The sequence below is a fragment of the Ornithorhynchus anatinus genome, chromosome 17 (assembly GCF_004115215.2).
Source record: "Ornithorhynchus anatinus isolate Pmale09 chromosome 17, mOrnAna1.pri.v4, whole genome shotgun sequence".
In the NCBI taxonomy this organism is placed as follows: domain Eukaryota; kingdom Metazoa; phylum Chordata; class Mammalia; order Monotremata; family Ornithorhynchidae; genus Ornithorhynchus; species Ornithorhynchus anatinus.
The window spans coordinates 12,065,073-12,091,494 of NC_041744.1; the positions used below are offsets into that span (position 1 = coordinate 12,065,073).

The 26,422-nt window shown below is 43.9% G+C and overlaps 1 protein-coding gene across 2 annotated transcripts in view; it reads left to right on the forward strand.

Moving 5' to 3' along the window:
• Nucleotides 1-26,422, forward strand: part of CLTC (clathrin heavy chain) — a 70,885-nt gene that overhangs the window by 25,241 nt on the left and 19,222 nt on the right. For both annotated transcript variants that reach the window (XM_029082747.2, XM_029082748.2), the window contains exons 2-14: nucleotides 6,355-6,562; nucleotides 8,935-9,203; nucleotides 10,075-10,236; nucleotides 10,846-10,959; nucleotides 11,323-11,496; nucleotides 14,073-14,270; nucleotides 15,573-15,773; nucleotides 21,394-21,546; nucleotides 21,741-21,863; nucleotides 23,143-23,280; nucleotides 23,626-23,790; nucleotides 23,926-24,106; nucleotides 24,704-24,867. In XM_029082747.2, coding sequence (XP_028938580.1) covers nucleotides 6,355-6,562; nucleotides 8,935-9,203; nucleotides 10,075-10,236; nucleotides 10,846-10,959; nucleotides 11,323-11,496; nucleotides 14,073-14,270; nucleotides 15,573-15,773; nucleotides 21,394-21,546; nucleotides 21,741-21,863; nucleotides 23,143-23,280; nucleotides 23,626-23,790; nucleotides 23,926-24,106; nucleotides 24,704-24,867 — 2,250 coding nt within the window. The remainder of the gene's footprint in view (nucleotides 1-6,354; nucleotides 6,563-8,934; nucleotides 9,204-10,074; nucleotides 10,237-10,845; nucleotides 10,960-11,322; nucleotides 11,497-14,072; nucleotides 14,271-15,572; nucleotides 15,774-21,393; nucleotides 21,547-21,740; nucleotides 21,864-23,142; nucleotides 23,281-23,625; nucleotides 23,791-23,925; nucleotides 24,107-24,703; nucleotides 24,868-26,422) is intronic.

The following is a 26,422-nucleotide window of genomic DNA, read 5'->3' on the forward strand; positions in this document are numbered from 1 at the left end:
CCTCTTTCTTGATCTCTTTCTCCCTTCATTCACACCCCAGGAGAAGTCTCTGCTGAAATGATGCAAAATGTCACAAGTGGTGTATCCCTGTACTTCCTCGGACTTTCAGGGGGTCCATTCAGTAGCTTCTGATGACCCAGGGCCTTAGAACACCTCTCTAATTCCAGACCATGGAGGGATCGCAGGTTTGGGAGCAATTGGAGAAAAGGAAATCTGCCATTTTTTCTGGGGGATGAAGAATTGTAAGCCTGACTCCCATTCTCTAGCATCCTGCTGCAGCACCCCCCCCCCCCCCCCGCCCCCAAACACACACCCAGGAGCCTGCTTCCTTCAAAAGCCTTGTACCAGTGGATAGAGGCAGTGTCTGCACTTCTGTTTTTATTTTTTATGGCATTTAACTGCTTACTGTGTGCCAGGCACTGTATTAAGCACTGAGGTAGAGACAAGCTCATCAGGTTGGACACAGTCCGAATCCCACGTGGGGCTCAAGCTTAATCCCCACTTTACAGATAAGGTAACTGAGGCTTAGAGAAGTGATTTGCCCAAAGCCACATAGCAGAGTTGGAATTAAGCCTAGATCCTCACACTCCCAGGCCCTTGCACTATCCACTAGACCAGGCTGCATTTTGAAGGGCTGTTACCCTCTCTTTCTCTCCCTCCCCTTCCCCACCATGAAATATGGTTGGGGGGGTGTCCTCGATAAGCACTGCGGCTCTCTGTTCTCAGCCTGTCCCTAAGTAGAGTAGCCCCATGGGCTGGAGACTTGAGCTGCTGTCCTCAACAATTCACCCATTGCAAATCTCACAAAGGTAAAAAAAAAACCCAGCTATTCTAGCACCATGTTATCTTCTGGTGAGTTCACATCTCAACTACAGCAAGTTGACTATCCTAAGTAATGCTAAGCACAAGGCCACAAGAACCCCTTAGAACAGTGCTTGGCACATAGTAAGCGCCTAACAAATACCATCATCATCATCACCTTTAGTATGATTCATTGAGTTACTGGCAGTACAGCTTGGATTGCGGTACTTCTCTTTTTAAAGATCACTGTGAAACTAATATTGAAAGTTCTGGATTTTTTTTCTGCACTGGAAACACGATGAGTGAATGAATTGTCACCACCACACCTTTTTAGGGAGTGGCAGTTTGGTTGTGTAAATGGTCACCCACTTACAGAGAAGTAATGGTTTTAAATTTGTTTAAGCAAGTAGCAAAGGTCGAACATTAAACCAGAGTTGACTATATTGCATATTACCATTCCCAGGCTTTTTGGTTAAATTGTATTTATTTGGAAGACTTTGAACAAAATGTGCAATTTTCCTCTTCCAAATATTAGCAGTAACTTGTGAGTTAACTGTAGAGGCTTCATCATCTTGGTTAATGGGGTCAGGATTAATCATGGATAAATTATGGTTCATCTTTGAATTTTCTGCTTTTTTTTCCCCCCAGAGGGGATTGAGTACCAACAGGGCTGTACTTAAGTTTTGGCTCTACCTCTGGAGGTAGAAATGGCTACGAAGTGATCACTGAGAGAGAAGAATTCCACTGTTGATTTATAAGGCCGACTAATTTATAGGGTAAACCTGTCTCATGGGGGCCAGTGGATGAAAATGCTTGGTGATCCGTTTTCTCCAGCTTACCCTTTCTCCCAAACTCAATCCCCTTTCACGAAAACAGTGAAAAGATGAGATTTATTAGAGTTGATGTGGTCTGGCATCTCTGCAACAAGGCTAGTAAAATCTGCAGATTTGACTCTCTGTACCTGCACCTAAAATGCAGCCAGAACCAAGAGGAAGTGCGGTTACCTAATGAACCACTTGCCAATATAGAGAAATGGGTGGCCTAATGGAAAGAGCACAGGCCTCAAACAGAAGGACCTGGGTTCTAATCCCAGATCTGCCAGTTGCTTGTTGTATGATCTTGGGCAAGTCATTTCACTTCTCTGTGCCTGTTTGCTCAGTTGTAAAATGGGGTGTAAATATCTGCTCCCTCCTATTTAGACTCTGAGCCCTATGTGGAACAGGGACTGTCTGATATAATTAACTTGTACCTACTTCCAGTGAGTAGAAGAATGTTTGGCACATAATATACGTTTAACAAATTCCATAAAAAGATCTCAAGGTTAGCATTGGAGTTGGGAGGCTAGTGATGTGGTTCAGTGCTCTGAACATAGGAAGCACTCAAATACAACTGAATGAATGGTTATAGTAACTATATACTTCGACAACTGGAAGCAAAACCTCTGTCTCAGACAAATCCCGGGTGCAAGTAAGGAGAAGGAAAGGCTGGGATTAAATGCCTCTATTCTAAATGATAAGGTCTGAGTGGGATTTTGCTGTAACCCAGCTCATTAATAGCTACCTACCGTGAAGGTCAGACAGTTTGATCTTTCTGCCGTGCACTTATGTTGCATACTTGGACAACTGTAAAGCTGGTTAATGTTCTACCTGATTACAGTGTCTGTATTAATATTTAGACATGGCTCGACTAGAGTGCAGGAACTGAACTACGAGAGGAGATAGACTTCCTATTTCTTTAAGCTGCTGGAGCACAAGTAGGAAGTGAAAGTAGAACATGGCACTCCGAGCCTAATGGATCTCCAAGAGAGGCTTTTCTTTTAACATTAATACAACAGTCCTCTTACTGCGGAACTGCTCACTTTAGGAAGCATGCCTCCCTTCTGAATATTCAGGGGAGACTTAGGAACTCGCCAGCTAACCCGAAGTCGGTCAGGTCTGAACAGGAAGACCAGGTTCTGAGCAAGCCCCAAGTATTTCATGATTCCTGGGTGCTCCACCCTTGTGCTTCAGTGATCAGTGGCATTTATTACGTGACTTGTATGTGCTAGCAAGCTTGTAGATGCTTAAAGCTACAACAGAAGCCGAACGCCAGTTCCTGCTCTCGAGGAACTTGCAGTCCAGTGTGGAGAAACTGGCAGGCAAGTGGTCTGCTCTAATGATTTGAGCAAGAAGAAAAGTAAAAATGATAGTGAGGCTGTAAATATCAAGTCTAGGCATAAATGCCAAGATTAACATGTCATGTCTTCATCTGGTTCCTTGTCGGACTCCTCTGTTAAAACTAGAACAAGTAGATTTAGTAGTGTGCATTGGCTCAGTGAAGGGGGTTTCATTTGTTCTGTTCTATTTGAGCGCTTACTGTGTGCAGAGCGCTGTAATAAGCACCTGGAAGAGTACAATACAACAAGACATATTCCCTGTCCATAATGAGCTTGTAGTCCAGAGGACGAGCTTATAGTCTAGCATTTCAGTTGCTTGGAGGTAATCACACATCAGGTTTTGCCATGAAAATGGAAAATCCTTTTTGCTTATGAGGTACCCGGGAATATCTTGGTGTAATCCTATTCCTTGTCAAATGGCTTAAGCAGTTGGACAGTGTAAGTGTATGCTTAGTAGAGTGTCTGGCACACAGTAAGTGCTTAACAAGTACTGTTTAAAAAAGAAAAAAGAAAGCTTAAGTCAAGGAGTTGGGAAGGCAAGAGCCAGCCATGTGCAAACAGGAGTAGCAGGAGGCAGTTGGTATTTTTTTCTTTTTAAAAATGGTATTTAAATGTTTACTATGTGTCAAGCAGTATACTAAGAGCTGGGGTAGTTAGAAGCTAACAGGTTGGACCCAGTCCATGTCCCACATGGGCTTCCATATTAAGGCCCACTTTGCAGATGAGGGAACTGAGGCCCAGAAGTGACTTTCCCAGGATCACAAGACTATTGGCAGAGCCAGGATTAGAACCCAGGTCCGTCTGATTCCCAGGCCCGTGCTCTCTTCACTAGGCCACGCTGCTTCTGTTGGGCAGACAGCTCAGTCTGATTTGTGGCATCAGTCAAGTGGATTGGCTCTCTTGGTGTCCCAGTTGTCCCAAGCTTCTGCATTAAAGAGGATCATCGACAATGCCAGGCACTGAGAGCAGTTTCAACATCCTGGAAGAGGTAATTTAGTGCACACTATAGGAGGGAGTTGTCAATCTTGCATTGGTTTTATCAGCCGCACCTGCACCTTTGAGCCAAAACCTCAGTGTCCTTAGCATCTTCTAATCAAGGGGAGGTGCATATGCCCACACCCTTAAGGTCACAAAATGAGCATTTAAAGGGAGGTGTTGCCCTCTTAAACACAGGAATGCCACAAGGCCTAGTGAAAAGAGCAAAGGCCTGGGAACCACAGGACTTGGGTTCTAATCCCAGCTCCGTCACTTCCTTGCTGTGACACTAGACAGGGGGAAGACATAGTGCCCGGCCCTTGCGGGTGAGGGTGAAACCTGGGGCATTGCGGTAATAGAGGTATTAAGTTCGGTATGAATCCAAGGTATAATATTCTAAGTTGGGTTTTGGAGGGAGACAAATGATGATACTCTCTCCCAAAAAGTAAGCCAAGGCTGACTACGGCTATCAGCTTCCCAAGAAAACTCCAACCTCTTCAATGTTGAGTCTGTTGCCAGTGGTGGGGTTACTGACAATTCATTATAGTGTGTTAACAGTGATAGCATAAATTCTTGCCTATGACATGAGAAACCTGATTCAGAGGGTAGAAAGTTTGTAAAAGCTTAAATGTGTCCTGGTTGTGAAACTCCCTCCGTGTCATTTTGAATACCTGTTGCTGCTGCATCATAGCTTTTTATTGTCTTAAAAGTAATAACTAAAGAGAAAATCTGAATTCCTTTGATTCTCAGGTCTTCAGGGTTCATGACCCACAGGACTTTAGCTAAGGTCTCCTGGCAGCAGGATTGCTTCATGCTGTTATTTCTATTCTGATAAATTGTGTGATGGTGTTCTTGAGAGATTTAAAGAGGGAATACAAGTGAAACCAGACTGAAATTTCATGTAAATGAGGACTTTGGCATAAAGCTAAAATGCATGTGGGGATTCTATAACTCTAGTTGGGCCTTCTTTCCAGGCCTGGGCAACCAAGGCCTTATCCCCTTTAAGCAATTAGGTTTTCCTGTTCATTCAGTAGTATTTATTGAGCGCTTACGTGCAGAGCACTGTACTAAGCACTTGGAATATACAATTCGGCAACAGACAATCCCTGCCCAATAACGGGCCCATGGTCTACAGAACTGCAAAGCTAGTTGTCACTCATTGTGGAATCAAGGGTGTTAAAGTCTTTCTGCCTTTCCTTGGGAAACAACAAATTGCTGAAGATAGAGACCAGATTGGGTGGACTTGAATAAAATTCAAAGTGGTTGTGATGAAATACTGGGTGGTGCTTGATCAGTACAACTTGGGTGGGGGGAGATCTATCTGAACATGGAGTCGGGTATGGAATGCCACCTCATTTAAGGAAAAGAAAAACTGGCATTTATTGGAATGACATGTAAACTCTGGGAAGCAGTTCTCTCTCTGTATTAAGTCCTCATTCCCCCTACCCCCTCTCTTCTGCATTGCCTAAGCCCTTGAATATGTTCCCTTTTAGCGCTTGACATTCACTTGGCCCAGAGCACTTATGTACATGTCTTATTTGTCTGCTGCTCCTTGTGCATAGGGAACGTGTTTACCAATCCTTTTGTATTCCCCCCAAGCAGGTAGTACAGCTCAAATACCACTGATTGGGTAGATTATCAGAAAACGGTTTAGTTTCGGTCACTGTTTTAATCAAGGGTTGGAGAAGATCAATGAAGAGCAAATTATTTAAAGAGAGGGGAAGGAGTCCCCTGAGGAAAGGCTAAACGTCTTGGGCTCTTAGCAAAGACCAAGGAGCTGCTTCACTGTCTTCAAGTGAAGTGTTTTATGAGAACCTGTTAACTGTCTGAAGAAATGGGCTTTAATTTCTATAAATTCTGATACTAAAAAGAATAAAACGCGCAGACTAGCGAGGGAGGTCTGCAAACTCCCTCCTTGGTCATATGGTAAAGTTTGTAGTGGTCTGTCCTGGAATGAGGCAGTAGAATGTTAGACAATTGACATGTCTACTGTTTGCCCTCTCTGGAAGAGAGAGAATTAAGGCTGCCTCAGAATTGGAAGTATGGCTTTAGTCACAGGCCCCTCTACTCTCTGGGTAGCCCCAGTTGAAGGATGGATATGTAAATGAGACTAAAACGTAATAGCTAAGGTCTTTCATGTTCTTGAGGAACAGAGGTGACTGTGTGTGTGTGTGTGTGTACACACATGCTTACTCGCTTCTCCTCCCGCCCCCCCAGTGCCCCACTTGAATTCCAAGCCTATTGTAGTGACTTTGATCCCTCTGCACAGAAGCATTATAACTGGAAACTGGGGTTACATTAGAGTTTAAAGCAACATTAAGTGTGAGCACTAAATAGTGCTCAAAGCTACTTTATGGCATCTGGATAAATCTTGTAGCTTACAACTGGATACCTAGTTTTCATTAGCAATCTTTCTCTTTCAGCTCCAAAATCTGGGTATCAACCCAGCAAACATCGGCTTCAGCACTCTGACTATGGAGTCAGACAAATTCATCTGTATTAGAGAGAAAGTAGGAGAACAGGCACAGGTGGTAATCATCGACATGAATGACCCAAGTAATCCTATTCGCCGACCGATTTCAGCCGACAGTGCCATCATGAATCCAGCCAGCAAAGTCATTGCTTTGAAAGGTACGGAGAGCTGATTTTGATGCCTTGCGTGTTGGGGTTTTGAAGGTGAAGCTCAAGAGAGCAGAGCTGATGTTTTCTGTAGGGTAACTGAGCTAAACTGAAATGGCTGAGCTCATAGGCCAAATGTTGGATTGGTAATCTTTCTCTGCCTCAACTCTGGTACTAACAGTTAAACCATCTCTATTATATTGTATGAATCAGCTATGTGCAGAACTTCATGCAAGGTCTAGAGTGACTTGTTAGTATACTTCTAAACCCTGATATGTTGATTGTTCATGGTTTTTTCTCTCTCTCTCCCTCCCTCCCTCCTTTCTCCCCCACCCCCACTGTAATATGAGCTGGCTTCCTTTTTACAGCATCAATTTTGGTAATCACTCTATTGCTGACTGAGTCTGCATGCGTGAATTTAACTAATAACTAACTTGATCTCTGTAGACGGGCAAGGTGGATAACTGAAGCAAAAATCACTACTTTGGGGTCTGAATAATCAATGTAGGCTATTAGCAGAGATATGAAAAGAGGCACTGTGGCCTAAGGGAAAGGGCCTGGGAGTCAGAAGGACGTGGATTGTAATCCCAGCAGTGCCACTTATCTGCTGGGTGACCTTGAGCAGGTCACTTAACTACTTTGTGCCTTGGTTACCTCATCTGTAAATTGGGGATTGACTGAGCCCTTGTGGGACATGGACCGTGTCTGATTAACATGATTACCTTGCCCAACTTGATTACCATGTATATACCCCCAGTGTTTAATACAATGTGTGGCACATAGTAAGCCCTTTTTCATAAAATCAGTCAGTTACTTAGCTAGTTGATGGCCTTAAAGTTATAGTGTGAGTTTGAATTGGCAAGTGACACTCCAGCAAAACTAGTTGGACACCATTCCCACTTTTTCTTTTAAAACAGCTGATACAGATCTGTTTACTAGGTATTAATGACAGAGCTTTTAATATGGCTTATCCTTCAATACCAGAATCAAGTACATCAGACTGATTAGAGTTGTCCACTTGTTTTAGGTTCTCTAAAGGCAGTGGGATTACTGTAAACTCCCATATTCCTAATGTTCCTATCATCATGTTTTTTAATGCTTTCTTATCTGTGCAGATGGTGAGTTCAATTTAGATTGTATTAGTTCTTGTCCTGTCATATGAAAAGTGAAGAGTTAAAGCTTACAGCACTCATGACTAGTGCACAATACATGGGAATTTACACAGAAAATTCTCTATGTAAGGAGAAGGCAGCAGCTGGGGGAAGGAAACCTGGTCATTGAAAAGAAACCTGTTTTTCTTCCTTTTCACAAACAGGATGATGGCTTTTACAATCTTTATGTCCGGCTTTTCCTTTTAGTAGCGTGTACGCATATTACATAGGATGGAAATAGTAGTCATCCTCTGAGATGGTGGATAAGAGCAGCAGAATAAAGCAGTCTAATTTCTGGTTACTAGCTCTGTCGTAAGAGGATTCTGAGAGTTGACATATTTTGACCCATTTGGTTGGCTTAGGGTTACAAAGTACAACTCAAAGCTCAAACTAAATATTTTTCAAGTCTTTGGACAGCAGAACTTCTATTCAAATATACAGTCTTGTTCTGTACATACTTTACAAATCTGTGATCTAGATGGTCCATATGAACTCCAGCTATCTTTGGAGTGGCACCTAAACAAATTAATTGGTCTACACCCAGAAACCCTTCCTTCTACTGTCCCACTCTGCCAACATCTCTTCCCTCTGTTTTTAACCCTGAAGTAGCATAAATTCACTTTCCTCCAGTGTATACATAGCTGAGCTACATGTCTTGTGTATTGCAACTCATTGAAGCAGCAGCTATGGGAAAAGTATGGTTAGACCCAGTTGTAACCATTTAAATCCTTTAAACGTCTCCACTCCTTTAGTGGGAATATTGTTCATTCATTCAGTCGTATTTATTGAGCGCTTACTGAGTGCAGAGCACTGTACTAAGCACTTGGAAAGTACAACTTGGCAACAGACAATCCCTACCCCACAGCGGGCTCATAAATCAGAGTGGCATAGTTTTCTCCCTAGCCAGTTAATAGTTAAGAGCAATATTCTAGTTCTACAACCAGCATTTCATTGAATTAAATTTATTGGGTGTGCTAAGCCTTTGAAAACAGATGAAGAGAAAATACACAAATGCAGGTCAACTTTGTCAGGCTCTCTGAAGCATTAATGACTAGCACAGCCTTATGAATTTTTAACTTGATTTTCTTAGTGGTGTTTGACACCTGCCGTTAATGTCCTACGGGCTTTTCGTTTCCCCTGATCAATTCGTCAGTCTCAAGAGGTTAAATATATGGGAAATTCAGACTGATTGAACCATTGCTTAATGAACAAGTCCCTAATCCTTTTTTGTAGCTGGGAAAACCCTTCAAATCTTTAACATTGAGATGAAAAGTAAGATGAAGGCCCACACTATGACAGATGACGTCACCTTCTGGAAATGGATATCGCTGAACACTGTTGCTCTTGTCACGGACAATGCAGTCTATCACTGGAGCATGGAAGGAGAGTCTCAACCAGTGAAAATGTTTGATCGTCATTCTAGCCTTGCGGGGTGTCAGATCATCAATTATCGTACTGATGCGAAGCAGAAATGGTTGCTTTTAACTGGCATATCCGCACAGGTAACACAGCTTGTATGGGAAACTACTTCAGGCAAATTTGGGTTCTGAGAATAAGACAATATTGAATATAATACTAAATACAATTAGAGAAGCAGCGTGGCCCAGTGAAAAGAGCTCAGACCTGGGAGTCAGACGTCCTGGGTTTTAACTCCTGGCTGTGCCACATGTTTATTTTGTGACTTTGGGCAAGTCACCATTGGTGCCTGTTATCCCTTCCCGAAAACTGGGATTAAATCCTACTTCCTCCTGCTTAGACTGTGAGGCCCATTTGGGACAAGGATTGTGTCTGACCTATCAACTTATCTACCTACCCCAGTGCTTGGCACAGAGTAAATGCTTAAAAACTACTATATTATTATTATTATTATTATTACTGTTACTGACTACTTACCCCCAAATCTTGGATGATGGCTGGCTTTGCCATGAGGACCCACTTCTCCCCAACAGTCCTGCCCCAACTGGATGACCCTCTGATTAGGAAGAACCAATTTTATCTTGAAACCATTTCCAAGCAAGCAGTCAAATATTTACTGCCTCCTTGCCATCCAAGCCTACAAAGTGTTGACTGGGGAGAGCCATAGTGTGGGGGCCCCTCCAGTTTAATGAGACATGACTTGAGGAATTGAATTTTGCCATTTCAGTGGCCAGGCAGGCAGCCTAACAATATAGCCCCTGAGGGTGTTCAGTGAAGTGAAGGGTTTGGGGGCAGGGGGTGGCTTCTAGTTTGAAGGACTCACCAATTTCCAGAATAGAATTGGATTTTAGGACTACTGAGCATTTACTGGGATAGCTCTTGACCTAGAGAATTGGAAGCTTAAATGTTCTGCGAGTCCCTGAACCTTCAATGTTTTGTGCCTCGGTTCCTTCGTAGCAAAATCGAGTGGTGGGGGCCATGCAGCTCTACTCTGTAGACAGGAAAGTGTCTCAGCCCATTGAGGGCCACGCGGCCAGTTTCGCACAGTTTAAGATGGAAGGAAATGCCGAAGAGTCGACACTGTTCTGTTTTGCAGTAAGGGGACAAGCTGGCGGCAAGGTAAACTTGGGGCTTGGGAGACTGAATAAGACTGGATGTGCACCAAGCGGAGAAGTTACATGAAAATTGACCATTTTCCCTACCAGGTTACCCCCCAGATTACTCCTACCCTTTTAGAATTGTATCGTTGATCTCCTGCCCTGCCACACGCTTTCCATATCTTTGGCTATTTTAGAGCATCTGTCTCCTGATCTCTCTGTCAAGGGGCGGGACAAGATCCGAAGCAGCTTTGCACATCAACTTCCTTTGTATCCATTTTGAGTCCCGAGCTTTCTCATACAGGAAAGTATCATGAGTAGCCAATGTCCATAACATCAACTTCCCTATCTTTTTTTTTTTTCTTTGACTCCACTACTCTGTGAATGTCAATAATGGATGTGGAGTGTGGCTTTTTTGGGATTGTAGTCAGCGCTGATCAAGGTCACTTATGAGACTCTTCAGCCATTGATTTTTAAACAGAGGACTTGTGGGTGCACCTGAAAGCTAAGCAACTTCAGGGGAAAATCAACCACATGTAGTTGTGTATGTTGTTAACTAGCTTAGATTTCTGAAAAGTGTAAGTCTCCTGCGAAACTGCATATAATCTCTTAACTGTGTTCTATTGAACAGTTGCATATCATTGAAGTGGGAACACCACCTACAGGAAACCAACCATTTCCTAAGAAAGCAGTTGATGTATTTTTCCCTCCCGAGGCACAAAACGACTTTCCCGTGGCAATGCAGGTATGTTAAACAGATTTGTAGGTACTCCTGTGATTCTTCTGATTTTGCTAGAGTTGAAAAAGTCAGACTCCCTCAAAGTTGTTTTGTGATATTTAGTGCTCCATGTATAAATTTGTCTAGCGTGTCACCTCTTAAACATCACTAACTTCAGGCAGAGTCTTTCCACCTACACTGCTCTAATTATCTTATTCTTCCTCCTCTTTCTTGTACATGGTTTTACGTAAGAGCCTGCAAGGCCCCTAAAAGTTAAATTTAATATCTCTTGGAGGGGCACTATTAACCAGTGGTCATTGCTTATTTAGATGAATAAGATGTCATTAAAAAATTTTGCGCACCATTGAACCCATTTATTTCTTTGTACAGATCAGTGAAAAGCATGATGTGGTTTTCCTGATTACCAAATATGGCTACATTCACTTGTATGACCTCGAGACTGGCACGTGCATCTACATGAATCGAATCAGTGGGGAGACGATTTTTGTAACGGCGCCTCACGAAGCCACAGCTGGAATTATTGGCGTAAACCGCAAGGGACAAGTAAGAAAGCTTTTAAGATTCCCTAGTCTCAACATCAAACCTACTACAGAGCCAGGGAAAGCAAGCTCTGAGTTTTTTGGGGTTTTTTCCTCTTCCTTGAGGCAGTTTGAAATGTCCTTAAATGCTTAGAGATCGCCCCCCCCCCCCCCCCCAATTAGGTAGTTTGAGCAGTCATTTAATTTGAGAGGGTACCTAACTGTTTTTAAGCTATTTCCCTGCTCATTCGTACCTCCACATCAGATGGGGGAAGAGGCAAAAACTTAAACCTGTTGATTTTGGTTCTTGTTAGTAGCAGCAGAGAGAGGCTTAATGAGTTGGGAGGTTAAAACGAAGCAGCGTGGCTCAGTGGAAAGAGCCCGGGCTTTGGAGTCAGGTCATGGGTTCGAATCCCGGATCTGCCACTTGTCAGTGTGACTGTGGGCAAGTCACTTAACTTCTCTGTGCCTCAGTTCCCTCATCTGTAAAATGGGGATGAAGACTGTGAGCCCCACATGGGACAAGCTGATTCCTCTGTCTACCCCAGCACTTAGAACACTGCTCTGCACATAGTAAGCGCTTAACAAATACCAACTATTATATTATTCATTTCACATTTTTCAAATCTCCCATTTCCATGAATATTATGGAGCCTACTGGAATAGGCATTTGAGACCTTTGCTACAAAACAGTTATGAAGTTAGTTAAACCCCGTGAATGCCGCTTTTAGCGGAAGGTGAATTTAAGCAAAATCTGTTAGCACTCTTGTAATCTTGATCACACTGCCTTATTCTCACCAGTTACAGAGTAGTCAAAACTCCACTCTGAGTCCAGTAGTTAAGCTTCATCTCTGAATATTTTCCTCAGCCGGCTGGGGCTGGGTCCCTACTGAGATCCCCACAGGAAGCTTGGTTGGGGGATCACTCTGTCTCCTAATAACCGCACACTGCTCTGGCTAGTGGGTGACCTGTACTGCCAGAAATGTAATCTCTTTAAGTGCAGGCTTTGCTTTTTGTCCATATCTCGATTTTTTTGCTGCTTAACTCTTCCAGTCCAAGGTAGATAAAACATGGATGACTTTTGTCAAGTCTTGTTTAGCTGGTGGCGCTGGTGGCCAGAGTGTTTTCTTCTTTGGCTGGTCTACAGTGATCAGGTTGCATCAGTCATATTTGAGTGCTTACCATGTGCAGTACACTGTACTAATCACTTGGGAGAGTGCAAGATAAGAGTTGGTAGACCCCTTCCAAGCCCACAGGGAGTTTACAGTCTAGATGGGGAGGCAGACATTAACATAAATTACTCATATGTACATAAATGTGGGGGTGGGCTGAATAAAGAATGCAAATCCTGGTGAAAGGGTGATTTGGGAGGAGAGGAAATGGATTAATTGGGGAAGGTTTCCTGGAGATGTGCTTTTAATAAAGCTTTGAAAGTGGGGAGAGTCATCTGGAAATAGAGGGAGGGGTTGGTGATGAGAGACAATTGAAGTACAGGCTAACCCTTCTCAGGCCATAGGTGTGTCAGTATTAGTAATGGAGCTGCCTTGGTAATCCTGAGGGAGCAGAGAAGTAGGAGGCCTTGGAAAAATGGATAGATGAAGAAAGGGAGCTTGATGCTTGAGGATTCCCACCTCAGAGAGCTGTGGGTGTAGGGCTAGGGAGCCATAAAAGCAAGGAGTGGAATTACTAAACATGAACCTGAGTGATTCTATCCCTCTCCTAAAACTTTCCTCTCTAGGACCTGACCTTCACTGAGCAGCTCTGCCTTTCACAGCACTTTCATGCCCATAGCCAAGTCTTACGAAAACTAGGGATGAGGAATTCTGGCCTTTTTCCTATTTTCATAAAAAGTGTTCCTAAATTCAAGTAAATCTTGAAACCAAAAAATAACATGGGTGTAAGGACTGGGGCCCTAATGTCTGAGCAATTTGCAGGGCTAGAGTGAGTGTTTTAAGGCTACATTACCTCAGTGGGTGGAGCAAACTCTTTTTTGAATGACAAGGTAATGCTAATTCTTTAAAATTCTGCAGATATTCTTCCCATCAGTAAAACTAGGACTACAAAAATCTTACAACTTTCCATGGAAAATTAGCCGTACTCCTCAGTCCTAATTCAGATGAGGGGATTGAGGCCATTGTTTTCTCCCTGGATCCCCATCTGTCAGACTTCTGGTTTCAAGTTCTCATGTGTCTGATAGAACTCTTATATTTTCTGGCCTAACTTAGCTCGACATGTTAAAGCAGTTGTCCAAGTTTATCACTCCTTCTTGCAGAGGAGTCTTCAAAAAAGATGAGGCTTGTATTCACATCTGACTACTAGTGTTTCCCACTTCCCCAGGAAGGCTCCTTTTCATCTTCCTTGCATACACACATTGATATTCCCTGGAGTCGTGGAAGGATTTTGTCCGTTAATTCTCGGTGGCTGCTGGCAGTCTGTGTTCAGTCTCTCTTCCACCTGATCTACACCAAGCTGCCATTCCCAGTTTTGTGCCACCCCACTTTCTTCCTGGACTTTTAGTATAACTGAGTTTGTGTGTTTTGAAAGCCAACCCAGGAAACACTGTGTATTCAACACTATATAACCACCTCCTCTAAATTTTAGGTGCTGTCAGTATGTGTGGAGGAAGAAAACATAATTCCTTACATCACAAACGTGCTTCAGAATCCCGATCTGGCTTTGAGGATGGCTGTACGCAACAACTTAGCTGGAGCCGAAGAACTCTTTGCCCGAAAATTTAATGCTCTCTTTGCCCAGGGGAACTACTCAGAGGCAGCCAAAGTGGCTGCAAACGCACCAAAGGTACAGTCTGTGAAAGTTAACCTCAAGGTGGTCTGCGGCTCAAGCAGTTTATGCCCAAGGTCATTCCCTCCCTGTCCCTCCTCCACCTTATTTCTACCAAAGCATTAGTTTTTCTAGCAAAAAAGTGCCTCCAATTTTTAGGTTTGTAGAAAAGCTTTTTCTTAACTGATGACCTTCTAGATCTTGACACCATTGCCCTTCTGTGTAGCCCTTACTGACCTGGTTACCTTTAAAAGGAAACTCTGAGTAGCTGGGCTGAGAGGGAGTGAATGTTAACGAGGAATAAGAAGAGTAATTTTCTTACTCCAAAGGAGGTCAAATCCTGAACATATTTTAAAGCCTCTGAACCAGAGAGGAAACTATGTCCATGCTTCACTTGTTCTCCCTCGCCCTACTTCCCCAAAATAGTTACTGTTTCCAAATAAATTTGGATTAGAGATGAAATACTGAAGTGGAAGAAGCAGTGTTGGCCCAGTGGGTAGAGCACAGGCCTGGAAGCCAGAAAGACCTGGGTTCTAATCCTGGCTCTGCCACTTGTCTGTGTGACTTTGGGCAAGTTACTTCTCGGTGCGTGTTACCGAGAAGCAGCGTGGCTCAGTGGAAAGAGCACGGGCTTTGGAGTCAGAGGTCATGGGTTCAAATCCCGGCTCGGCCACTTGTCAGCTGTGTGACTTTGGGCAAGTCACTGAACTTCTTGGTGCCTCAGTTCCCTCATCTGTAAAATGGGGATTAAGACTGTGAGCCCCACGTGGGACAACCTGATTCCCCGTGTCTACGCTAGCACTTAGAACAGTGCTTGGCACATAGTAAGCGCTTAACAAATACCAACATTAAAAAGAAGTTAATACCATGAGCTCCATGTAGGATGTAGATTGTCCAACTTTGTATCTACCCCAGTGCTTAGTATGCTATCTGGCACATAGTAAGTGCTTAACAAATTTCATTACAGAAAGTATTAAGTACAAATAAAAACAAAATACTTATTTGCTTCCTGTGCCATTAATTGTGCAGATAAGCCCTGACCCTTGACTTCTGCAGGTGCAAATTATGCTGAAGCATGTGCAAATGAAACCAAGTTGCCAGTTCAGTCTAGCGGATCGCACTGTACTTCACCCCAAGTGACCCTGTGCAGCGTGCCATCTGTTAGGTACAGCTGCAGACTGGAAAGAACGCCAAACAGTACTGGTTCTACTCGGACTTCAGGGGAGTGGGAATGCCAGTATGGAGAGTCTGGCCCTGTTGAGCTAACTGGATCACCTGTCCAGGGCAAACCACTCACCTCTCTAACCCCCTCTCTCACAGGGAATCCTACGTACTCCAGACACCATTCGTCGGTTCCAGAGTGTTCCTGCCCAGCCGGGTCAGACTTCTCCCCTGCTCCAGTATTTCGGGATCCTGTTGGACCAGGGCCAGCTGAACAAATACGAGTCCTTAGAGCTCTGTAGGCCTGTGCTTCAACAGGGTCGGAAACAGCTGTTGGAGAAATGGTTGAAAGAAGACAAGGTAGGCTTGTGTGTGTTTGGGGTCGGGGGGGAGTCTGGGTTTGCTGTAATCCTGTACTAAACGTCCTCTTACAGACGTTCGTTGTAACACAAACGTCCTCTTGTGTGTTCGTTGCGCTGTCTTTGTGCCTCCTTAGGGTTCTTGCTTTAAGGCAGTCTTTGGGGAAAGTGACTGAGAGGCTGCTTGCTTATAGAATGTGAGAACTCACCGTCAGGGTGAAGAATTAAAAGCAACTAACTACACTTTGTAGAAAAAGGCCTGCCTAATGTGTTGGGAAGGTTGGAATGGGCTAGGTCGAGGTCTGAGTTGATTGGACCTGCGCTCCATTGTGTAGTTGACTTCCCCACAGTGTGGGATTGGTGGCTTTTACCTTTTATAGGCAGCAGAGTATCCTCAAGATGTGCAACAATTCTTAACTTGAAAAGGGCCATGCACTAATCTCTACAGGAGCTAGGTCTCTCTACATGTTATAGTTCCTGCCTCATCAGCCACTAGTTGAAAATCTTGTGGTGATGGCAAAAAAACCACTGTAGCCCACTCTGGTGAGAGCCAGCACCTACTAACATGATTTTCATTCCAACACCGCAAGTGGAATACTGCTCAAAATGATAGTGTACCTGGGTCTGATAGCATACTTGCTGAGGTCTGCTTAAGCTTTTTCTTAACCTAAAGACCACTGACTGCAGTGTGACCTTTCATCTTCCTATCATGGCATTTCACTGCCCTCCATTGCTGGCAGTAGCTTAGCCAGGTCCTCTTGACTAAAGCATATTAACTGGGTTCTGCCAATTGCAAAATGGATCTACTCTGCAGCGTAATAGATGCAGAAAGACCTCTCTCTGGGGGTTTTAAAGAATTTATAAGAGCATTTGACTCAGGTTCTGGTGGTTACATCAATTTGGCTGCCTTGACCCCATCAAGATTCTGAGGTTACTCTGATGGTACTGTTGACTTGCTGATGGGGGAAGAAATCTGCTACACGACTTGCATTTTCCTCAGGCTTGTCACCTGATTGTGATAGTCGAGGGTAGTATATTAGCAAGCACCAGGGGAAACTTGCTCAGAGATCAGAATGCCATTCTTTAGGCACCATGCCATCTGATGAGTCACAGACAAGAACGAAAACCAAAAATCAAGGTTAACTCCTCATCGTTGAAATTTCTGGTATAGATTTTAAAACCTCAAGAATAGAGGTTCAGGAGTTGCTATTTACTGTCTGGAATAATTGCTTGGTTCAAAAGGTCCGCGCTCATCGTTTAGTCTCTTCTCCTCTCTTCACCTCCCTCCACCCCCGACCCTTGGCATGATCATATTTTTATAGCATTTCGTTCCTACTGTGCACAGCTAAGGGGAGTAAAAAGTTATCTAAGAAATTAGCGTAAGTGCTACAAGGGCCAAGGTGGCAGTGGGGTATTAAAAAGGTGGGAAGATTTAGAGATTACTTGAGCTAAATGTCCCAGAGGAGATAGGATTTCAGAAGGGTGTTGGAAATGGGGAGGGCTGTCAGATGAAGTGGGGAGGGTATTATAGGCAAAGTGGGGAGGATGGAAGCAAGAAGTCATTAGTGGGAGAGGCAGTCAATCAAAGGTATTTACTGAGCGCTTAAGTGCAAAGCACTTGGCAGAGTGCAGTGCAGAGCTGGCCGACACATTCCTTGCCTATGGAACAAGAGAGAATGAGTTAGCATTCTTCATTCCTTTGCAGCTAAGTGGAGTGTAGTGGGAAGAAAAATATGGAGAGAGCTGAGGACTTTAAAGGTGGTGGTCTATAACTTCTATTTGCCCCAGGGAAGAATGTGTAACATTTGTTAGTACAGAAGCAGCGTGGCTCAGTGGAAAGAGCCCGGGCTTTGGAGTCAGAGGACATGGGTTTGACTCCCGGCTCTGCCACTTGTCAGCTGTGTGACTGTGGGCAAGTCACTTAACTTCTCTGTGCCTGTTACCTCATCTGTAAAATGGGGATTAACTGTGAGCCTCACGTGGGACAACCTGATTACCCTGTATCTACCCCAGCGCTTAGAACAGTGCTCTGCACATAGTAAGCGCTTAACAAATACCAACATTATTATTATTATTAAGGAATGGGGAGGAAATGCAGTAATGCATCCTGAAAAAATGATCTGAGCAGCACGATGAAGTATGGACTGAAGATGAGGCTGCCATAGTTAAGCTGGGACGTGACAAGCATCATCTGAACAAGGGATGTGGCCATTTGGAGCAGATCTTGGGAATGTTGTGGAGGATGAACAGGCAATGTTTGCCCACAAATGGAATCTATGTGGGGATTGAAAAGGAGTTAAGAATAATGTAAAGATTGCAGGCTTAAGACAGGGAAAACAGTGGTGTCCACTGATCCGGGCGAAACAAGATGGTGAGGGTGTTTGGGGAACACCAGGAGTTCAGTTTTGGACATCTCATGTTTGGGATGCTAGTGGCACATCCACTTAGAGATGTCCTAGAAGCAGGAGGAAATGCAACACTACAAGGAGGGAGGTCAAGGCTAGCAGGATAGATCGGGGAGCCATTTGTAAAGTCATAGGAGTGGATGAGTTTTTTTTCAAGAGAGTGAGAGTAGGGAAGAGCAAGGGACCCAGATCACGCCTTGAAGGAAACCCAGCAATAGAGGGTGGAAAGGAGAGAAGCAAGACAAATGAGGATCGGCCAGAAAGAGAAGAAAATGAAAGAACCATGTCTCTTCCTGAAGAAGGGAGTGGTCCATGGTGTCAGATTGCAGAGGGCATGGAGGATTAGGACCAAATAGTATTGGTTTGATTTGAAGTTGGGGATTGAAGTAAGGGCGGTGGAAACCAGACAGTAGAAGGATAAGAAGTGGAGGTGGGTGTGTTTGTAACCTGTTTGAGGAGTTTGGTCAGGAGTGGGAGGAGGGTGGCAAGACAATAGTTGGATAGTAAAATGTGGCCCAGAGAAGGTGGAATTTTTTTTTGAGGTTAAGGAAGATGTGGGCTTTGTGTCAGTGCGGTGCCATTGAGCAACTGGTTGAAGATGAGTCAGAGAAAAGAGCGTTTTCCTGGAAGAAAAAAAGGAATGGGATGGAAGGGAGTTGTGGAGTTTTTTTGGCTAGCTCACAAGATTTCCTCTTAATGTCCAAGGGTGGACGTGAAAGGAGGCTTAGGTGGGTGAGAGGGAGATTTGGGAGAGATTATGCCTGATAGTTTTGATTTGTTTTTTTTTTTTTTTTTTTTTGGTCAGCAAAAAGGTTGGTCGTGGCATGAGGGGCAAGAAGAACCAAGTGAACAAAATGGATTTCAGGAGGGTGTGAAAGATCTGTAGTGAAAGGTGGGGACAACAGGCATGGGAGCGGTGATGTAATGTTGAACAGGAGAGTACTGTTCAGGTAGGGATAAATTTGAAGTGGTTTAAAGTTGGCCTCTTGCCAGGGTTATTGAACTGTGTCCCAGTACTGGACACTCCTCCGCAGTGGTTGAGGCTTGGAATTTTGTGGGTGACAGCGTAACCCAGTAGCGCCTGCATGCGGCAAACTAAAGGTCTGAGGAGTCTTAAAGATGCAGTGAAGTGTAGCCTCAGTATGGAACAAGAGCCAAATTTTGGGACAGAACTGCAACACCGACCAGCTTGGTGCATTGCAGTCGAGAAGAATGGCTCCGGACCAAAAACTCCGAGAATCCTGAATCATCCCACCTCTTCCCTTACCTCCAGGACATCTCCATTTGGATGGTCTGCCGGCACCTTCAACTCAAACGTATCTGAGACAGAGCTCCTCATCTCCCACTAAGACTCCTCCTGACTTTCCCATCTCAATCCTTTCTGTCCCAGAAGCCTCCAACATCCATATCATCCTGACTCCATTCCAAATCCTGCCAATTCTTTCTCTAAAACTTCTTCCAGATCTGCTCCTTCTCCACCCAAATCATTACTGCTCTGGTCATTACAGCTAGACTGTCACAACAGTCTCACTTCCCTTTCTGCTTTCAGCCTCTTCCCCCTCCGATCAGTACTAGATCATTTTCTTGAAGTGTCACTCATCCCTCATCTCTCCTCAGAATCCTCCACTCACTTTTGTTTTCCACAAACCCCCCACAATTGGCTGCAAACTTCTTTTTATCAACTCACCCCAACTTATCTGCTTTCTTTCTCCATTCTGCCTCCTCTCCTTTCCTTCCTAGCTGACCTAATTGTACTTGGCTCATGACACTGTCTCCGCCCCCAACACCTCCCCTCCTGCCACAGCATGGAACTCCCTTCCTTTCCAGATCCCACAGACTGTAGCTGACCAAGATTCAAGCCCTTCCAAAATTCACCCCTTTTTACTGAGCTTTCGCCAATTAGTTTTCCGGAATAAGCCCAGCATCTTGGGAACTTCTACCTATCCTCTGCTCTGTTGTATCTGTTCAGTTAGACTACTCCTGTAAATACTCTAATGGAGAGAAGGGCTCCTCATTGGCAGGGAATGAATCACTATATATTCTGAACTTTAGTGTTTGTAGCAGTGCACTGTGTGGACATCTGAGAAATTGTCGAGCTGCTACTAGAATAAGAAGCAGAGAAATGCAAAATAGTGCCAGGGCTGCAAACCAGCACCTTAGGGGATGTGGTTTCTGAAAGATGTGTGAGGGATTTTGTCTGTAGTCACCCTTGTATCCATGGGGCCACATCAGTCTTGGAACTGGATTTCAGATCAAAGGACAACTTAAATACCAAACCTACCCAATCAGCCAGAATATGGGCTTTGCAAAGATGTCCTTATTATCTCTCCAAGTCCCATTCAGTTATAGTGAATATGTTTAAAGAAAACTGTTTAAAAAGTTCATCTGTACAAAACAGACTGCACTTTCACTTCTGTGGTTAAAGATAGGTGTGGAGATGGGCCTCCTTAAGGTAGAATGTTGTCACGCAGTGTGTGTTGATCATTGCAGTTCTGTAGCACTTGGTGTTACACTGAGCTTTAGGAAAGGTACAAAGTTACCTCGCCCTGGTGATGGTGGGTGGCCGATTTCACTCGTGGGACCCTAGCAAATGTAGTACAAATCGCAGAGGGTGTCTTGCTCAAAGATGCTCTTACCTACATCTCAAACTTGCAAATCCAGCTTTGTAGAGAAGCCTGCACTGTCATTTTTTGGGTTAAAGGTTAGAGTTAAAACCTATTAGTCATCAAGTCCCCTCCCTTCTTTGACACAAGGGCCTCCTCTCCCATTTGTGTGGATCAGGATAAAGACTGTAATCCAAGGCTCCTAGCGTAATACCGTGTGACTGCCTGGGCTTGCCAGTTAGCTGAAGCCTCACATACCATAAACGTTAGGGTGGTGTGTTTTAAGGAGAGAATTTTCAACCCCCTAAACGAGCAGTTGATGGTTCCACAAAGTTAAAGTCCCAGATCTGTAATCTACCCTGCAAGGTTGGAAGGCCTCTTCATGGAGCTTTGTGAAGAAACTCCCAGGGTGTCGTGGGATCTGGAAGATCAGTCCTTTGATCGCCCCGCCAAGAACTAGTGTATCTGTAATCACCCTCATCATTTCTATACTGCCTATGCAGTGTTTCAACCTCAGCAAGTGACGTGTTAAGAATTAACTCATGTCACGAAATCCAAAGCTTTTGGGGTATTACAGTGAAGTTAACCAAACTCGTTTCCTTCTATTGGACAGCTGGAATGCTCGGAAGAATTGGGAGATCTGGTGAAGTCCGTGGATCCGACGCTGGCACTTAGCGTGTACCTAAGAGCAAATGTGCCAAACAAAGTTATTCAGTGTTTTGCCGAAACGGGTCAAGTCCAGAAGATTGTCTTATATGCAAAGAAAGTAAGTCGAGTGAATATGGTGGGGTACAAAATTATGGAATACCAGTTTTAGGTTAGGAAGGAAGTGGGATCTATTGGGCTTCTGAATTTTGAGACATTTCATTGGATTAAGCTCATTAAATATGATTTGCTCTGAAAGATGTATTCTCTGCAGATGACAAAAATGGCTTTTTAACAGTATGTTATGTTCTGTAGGTGGGTTATACTCCAGACTGGATCTTTTTGCTGAGAAATGTAATGCGAATTAGCCCCGACCAGGGACAACAGTTTGCTCAAATGCTGGTTCAGGATGAAGAGCCTCTTGCTGATATCACACAGGTACCCAAATCTGCATCTCCAGCCCTGATCTCTTTTTTCCCTTTCTCCAGACTCACATCTCCTCCTGCCTTTAAGACATTTCTACTTGAATGTCCTCCCGTCACCTCCAACTGTCCAAAACAGAACTTATCATCTTCCCACCCAAACTCTGTCCTCCACCTGACTTTCCAATCACTGTAGACGGCACCACCATCCTTCCTGTCTCACAAGCCCATAACCTTGGCACCATCACTGACTCCTTTCTTTCATTCAAATCACATATTCAATCCATCACTAAATCTTGTCGGTCCCATTTGCACAGCGACGCTGAAATCTGCCCTTTTCTGTCCATCCAAACTGCTACCATGTTAATACAGTTACTCATCCTATCCCACCTGGATTACTCCTTGCTGACCTCCCAGCCTCCTGTCTCTCCTCATTCCAGTCTACTCCCTGGATCATTTTTCTACAGAAGTGTCCCAAACATGTCACTCTGCTTCTCAAAAAACCTCTAGTGATTGCCCATCCACCTCCTCATCAGATAAAACCTCCTCACTATTGGCTTTAATGAACTCTACCACCTTGCCCTTTCCTACAACCCAGCCCTCATAGTTCGCTCCTCTATGGCTAACCTTCTCACTGTGCTTCCATCATGCCTGTCTCGCCCCCAACTCTTCTCCTTTCCTTTCCGTGCCCCCTTCAAAGCCTTGTGGAAAATGCCTCTCCTCTAAGATGCCTTCCCAGACCAAGCCCCACCTTTCCTCACCTCCTTCTGTCACCCTGAATTACTCCCTTTGCTCTTCCCCTTTCCCATCCCCACAGCACCTATGTACATATCTGTAATTTTATAGATTTGTATTGGTCTGTCTCTCCCTGCTGCCCCACCAAGCCTGTAATCTTGTTTTGGGCAGGGAATGTGTCTGTTTACCTTTAATCTACTCTCCCAAGTGCTAAGTACAGTCCTTTGCACACAGTAAGATTTCAATAAATATGATCGAATGAACAAATATTTACTTATCACTTGGTTCAATTGGCCCATCTGGGATGTACCAGAGTTGGAGGAAACAGTCTAGAGGTGGTGAGTAAAATGACACACCAATTGTTGCCATGCCACTCCTTAACAAAACAGTGTAGATGGTCTGTAAAAACACAAGTAGTTTTGTTAAAAGAAGTGTTCTTCAGGAGTCTAATCCATTTCTGTAACTCTAATCCCATAGTCAGGAAACTTGTGACTTGCAATTTCAGAACTGCAGCAACTTAATCTTTTTTTTTGTTATTGTTTTTCCCCCCGCTCTGCTAGATTGTTGATGTGTTTATGGAGTACAACCTAATTCAACAATGCACAGCATTCCTGCTAGATGCCCTGAAGAACAATCGCCCTTCAGAGGGGCCTCTTCAAACACGCTTACTGGAGATGAACCTCATGCACGCCCCGCAAGTATGTTGTGACAGCTGATGTTTCAAGGGCTAGCATCAGGTCAATCTTGGGGGGCTTCCATGTCGGAATGATTTATTAAAGACAGGTTCACAAACAAAGCATCGGGGGTGGGGTGGCAAGGGGAGGATCAAATTTGAGAATATTAACCTTGGTCAACTTCTGACCATGTAGGTTAAATACTGATGGAATGACATCAGAACTCTTAGAAGATGGAAACACTAGTAATGGATGTCAGATTACGATAGGCCTGATAAATCCCACTCCAGTGCTGTGATTAGATTATTGGGGCCCTTAAAAGTGCAGTTGCACAAACAGATCGAGACTCTCTTTTGTGTGTGCCCTTAGGTTGCAGATGCTATTTTAGGCAATCAGATGTTCACCCATTATGACCGAGCTCACATTGCTCAGCTGTGCGAGAAGGCTGGTCTGCTGCAGCGAGCGCTGGAACACTTCACAGATCTGTATGACATTAAGCGTGCGGTGGTTCACACTCACCTTCTCAATCCTGAGGTAACCAAGCCAAGACGTTTCTCCGCCTGACTCTTGGTTTACTTGACCTAGTTGGGAATGAAGTATGGATACTGGATTTTGGTAACTTGGCAACTATCAATGTGACGACACCGAAACCTTTCTTCTGCTTTCTAGTGGCTAGTAAATTATTTCGGCTCCTTATCGGTAGAAGATTCCCTGGAGTGTCTGCGGGCCATGCTCTCTGCCAATATTCGTCAGAACTTGCAGATTTGTGTCCAAGTAGCTTCCAAGTATCACGAGCAGCTCTCCACCCAATCGTTGATTGAACTCTTTGAATCTTTCAAAAGTTTTGAAGGTAAGGTGGTAGTGCTAGGATATGTCTCTATTTTAAGATCTTTGTATCTGAAAGTACCCAGCATGGAGTCCTGGATTAGCTGACACGCTAATCGGTAAGTAGGCTGACGAAAAGCACCTGCCGTCTAAACCTGACTCCCATTAGCAGTTTTGCGTTCCTTGATGATCTGAAGCTTTAAAGTAAATAGAACTTTAAAATAGAAGATTTTGTCCTAAAGTAGAAGATTCAGAAACTTGGCCTCTTGAAAATCAAATGGTATGTAACTTCAGCTCTCCAGATCAACTGGAACCAGACACAATATATGTACACAAAAATCCACCTCTATTCAAAGAGCATTTGTGTTGTAATACGGGTAACTTCCCTACTAGCTCTTATAGAGCATATAGGTCTCTCAGATACCTACTAGATGATGTGGATTCTCTCATCACTCTGAGTTAGAAAGGTGGGGATTGCATGGAAATTGGTTTAGTTTGAGAATCTTCATTCTGCAAGGCCCTAATATCCATTGAGCCCCATTGTTATAACCCTCTACCCACTACCAGATTTCTAAATGGGATAATCTTGAGGTGTGTTATGACTCTTATCTCCCTCTTATAGGTCTATTTTATTTCCTGGGCTCCATTGTTAACTTCAGTCAGGACCCAGACGTACACTTCAAATATATTCAGGCTGCCTGTAAGACTGGGCAGATTAAAGAGGTGGAAAGAATTTGCAGGGAAAGCAACTGCTATGATCCAGAACGTGTCAAAAACTTCCTCAAGGTAAGGATCCAGAATGAAAGCTTGGTCTTGGCTGTATAGTCGATAACATGACAAATGTACTCCTAGGTAGTGAGTGGTCTTGCTCTCCCCCCACATCTTAGTTGCCTGTAACTAGAGAACTTTATAGTGCAAACATTAGTCCCAAATAAAAGGCTCTATCCTCTCTTTCCTCTTCCAAATAGAAGAAACTCTTAAGTCATAAATTAGTATCACATCACCAAAGTATATATCAGAAGCTTTAGATGGTGCTTGGCTTCCTCTCTCTAGCAGACCTTTTTCTTGTATTTTTCTCTAAGCTGACTTCTCTTTTAGAACAGTCATCAGCTTCTTGATTACTGAGGAACTTCACTTCAGAGGCACTCAGTGCAGGGCTCAAGGACAGGCAGTATTCAGTTTATTAGAAAAAATCCTCACTTCCCATTTCCCAACTTTAAGCCACAACAAGAATGCACTCTTCATCTTCCCTGCCCCATAAGGAATCCTAATCTTAAAAGTTCATAGAACTCCTCCAAATCACTAGAAACATAATGTCTTTAAGACCAACAAAATAGCACATAAGGAAGCAGGACAGTCAACTTTTCCTGGGTGTTTAAAAATTCAACAGCCACTGCAGTCAGATATTGGTTTTGAGCAGATAGCAAAATTTAAGTCACCCAGTGAACTGGTGGTCTCAACATCCAGTTTTGGGAATGGCCACTAAATCTTGCTAATGATTGGTTCAGTATGCCTGCTTTGAGGTGTTAATGAATGTTCAGATCACTGGTCTCCTTGGCTTCAAATATCGTTGGGGATAGTTAAGCTGGTAAACATTAACCTTAATGAAATTTGGCTCATTTCTGGAGTTTAACAGTTGTTTTCTGAAAGCACTGAATTGGCTGGTTCTGGAAAAGACCAGGTCTCCCCATCAGAACTGTTACTGGACTAAAAGGATTCCCAGGCAAATGCATGAATCAGCACACCTGATGACCATTTCCTCCCCAACAAGGAGTTTTGAGAGCGGGAGGGATTTGAAGAGTTGAAATTCTGCTATGCTATCCTCCTTACTCTGATCTGATCTTGCCTGGAGTAACTCTTGTTAGTATTCAAGCACCTGCTGTTCTCAGCAGGCACCAGAGAGCACAGTAAAAGTAAAGCATGGTCTCTGCTCTCAAGTTTCTAATTTAATGGGAGAGTTGGGCAGACCTAAACTTCACACATCTTTGAATTAGGTAATTACCTTTTCTAGATTTCATGTAGCAGCTGAGTGATCTGGCATCACAAAGCTCATACCTATTACCTTGAAGCCTGATTTGTACTCAAAAATGGCATTTAAAGTGTGTATAATCAGATCAGATACTGTCTTAATCCCACATAGGGCTCACAGTTTGGAGGAGTGAAGATACCTTAACCTCTCTGTGCCTTTGTAAAATGGGGATAAATGACTTGCCCAGAGAAGCAGCGTGGCTCAGTGGAAAGAGCACGGGCTTTGGAGTCAGAGGTCATGGGTTTGAATCCCGGCTCAGCCACTTAGCAGCTGTGTGACTTTGGGCAAGTCACTTAACTTCTCTGTGCCTCA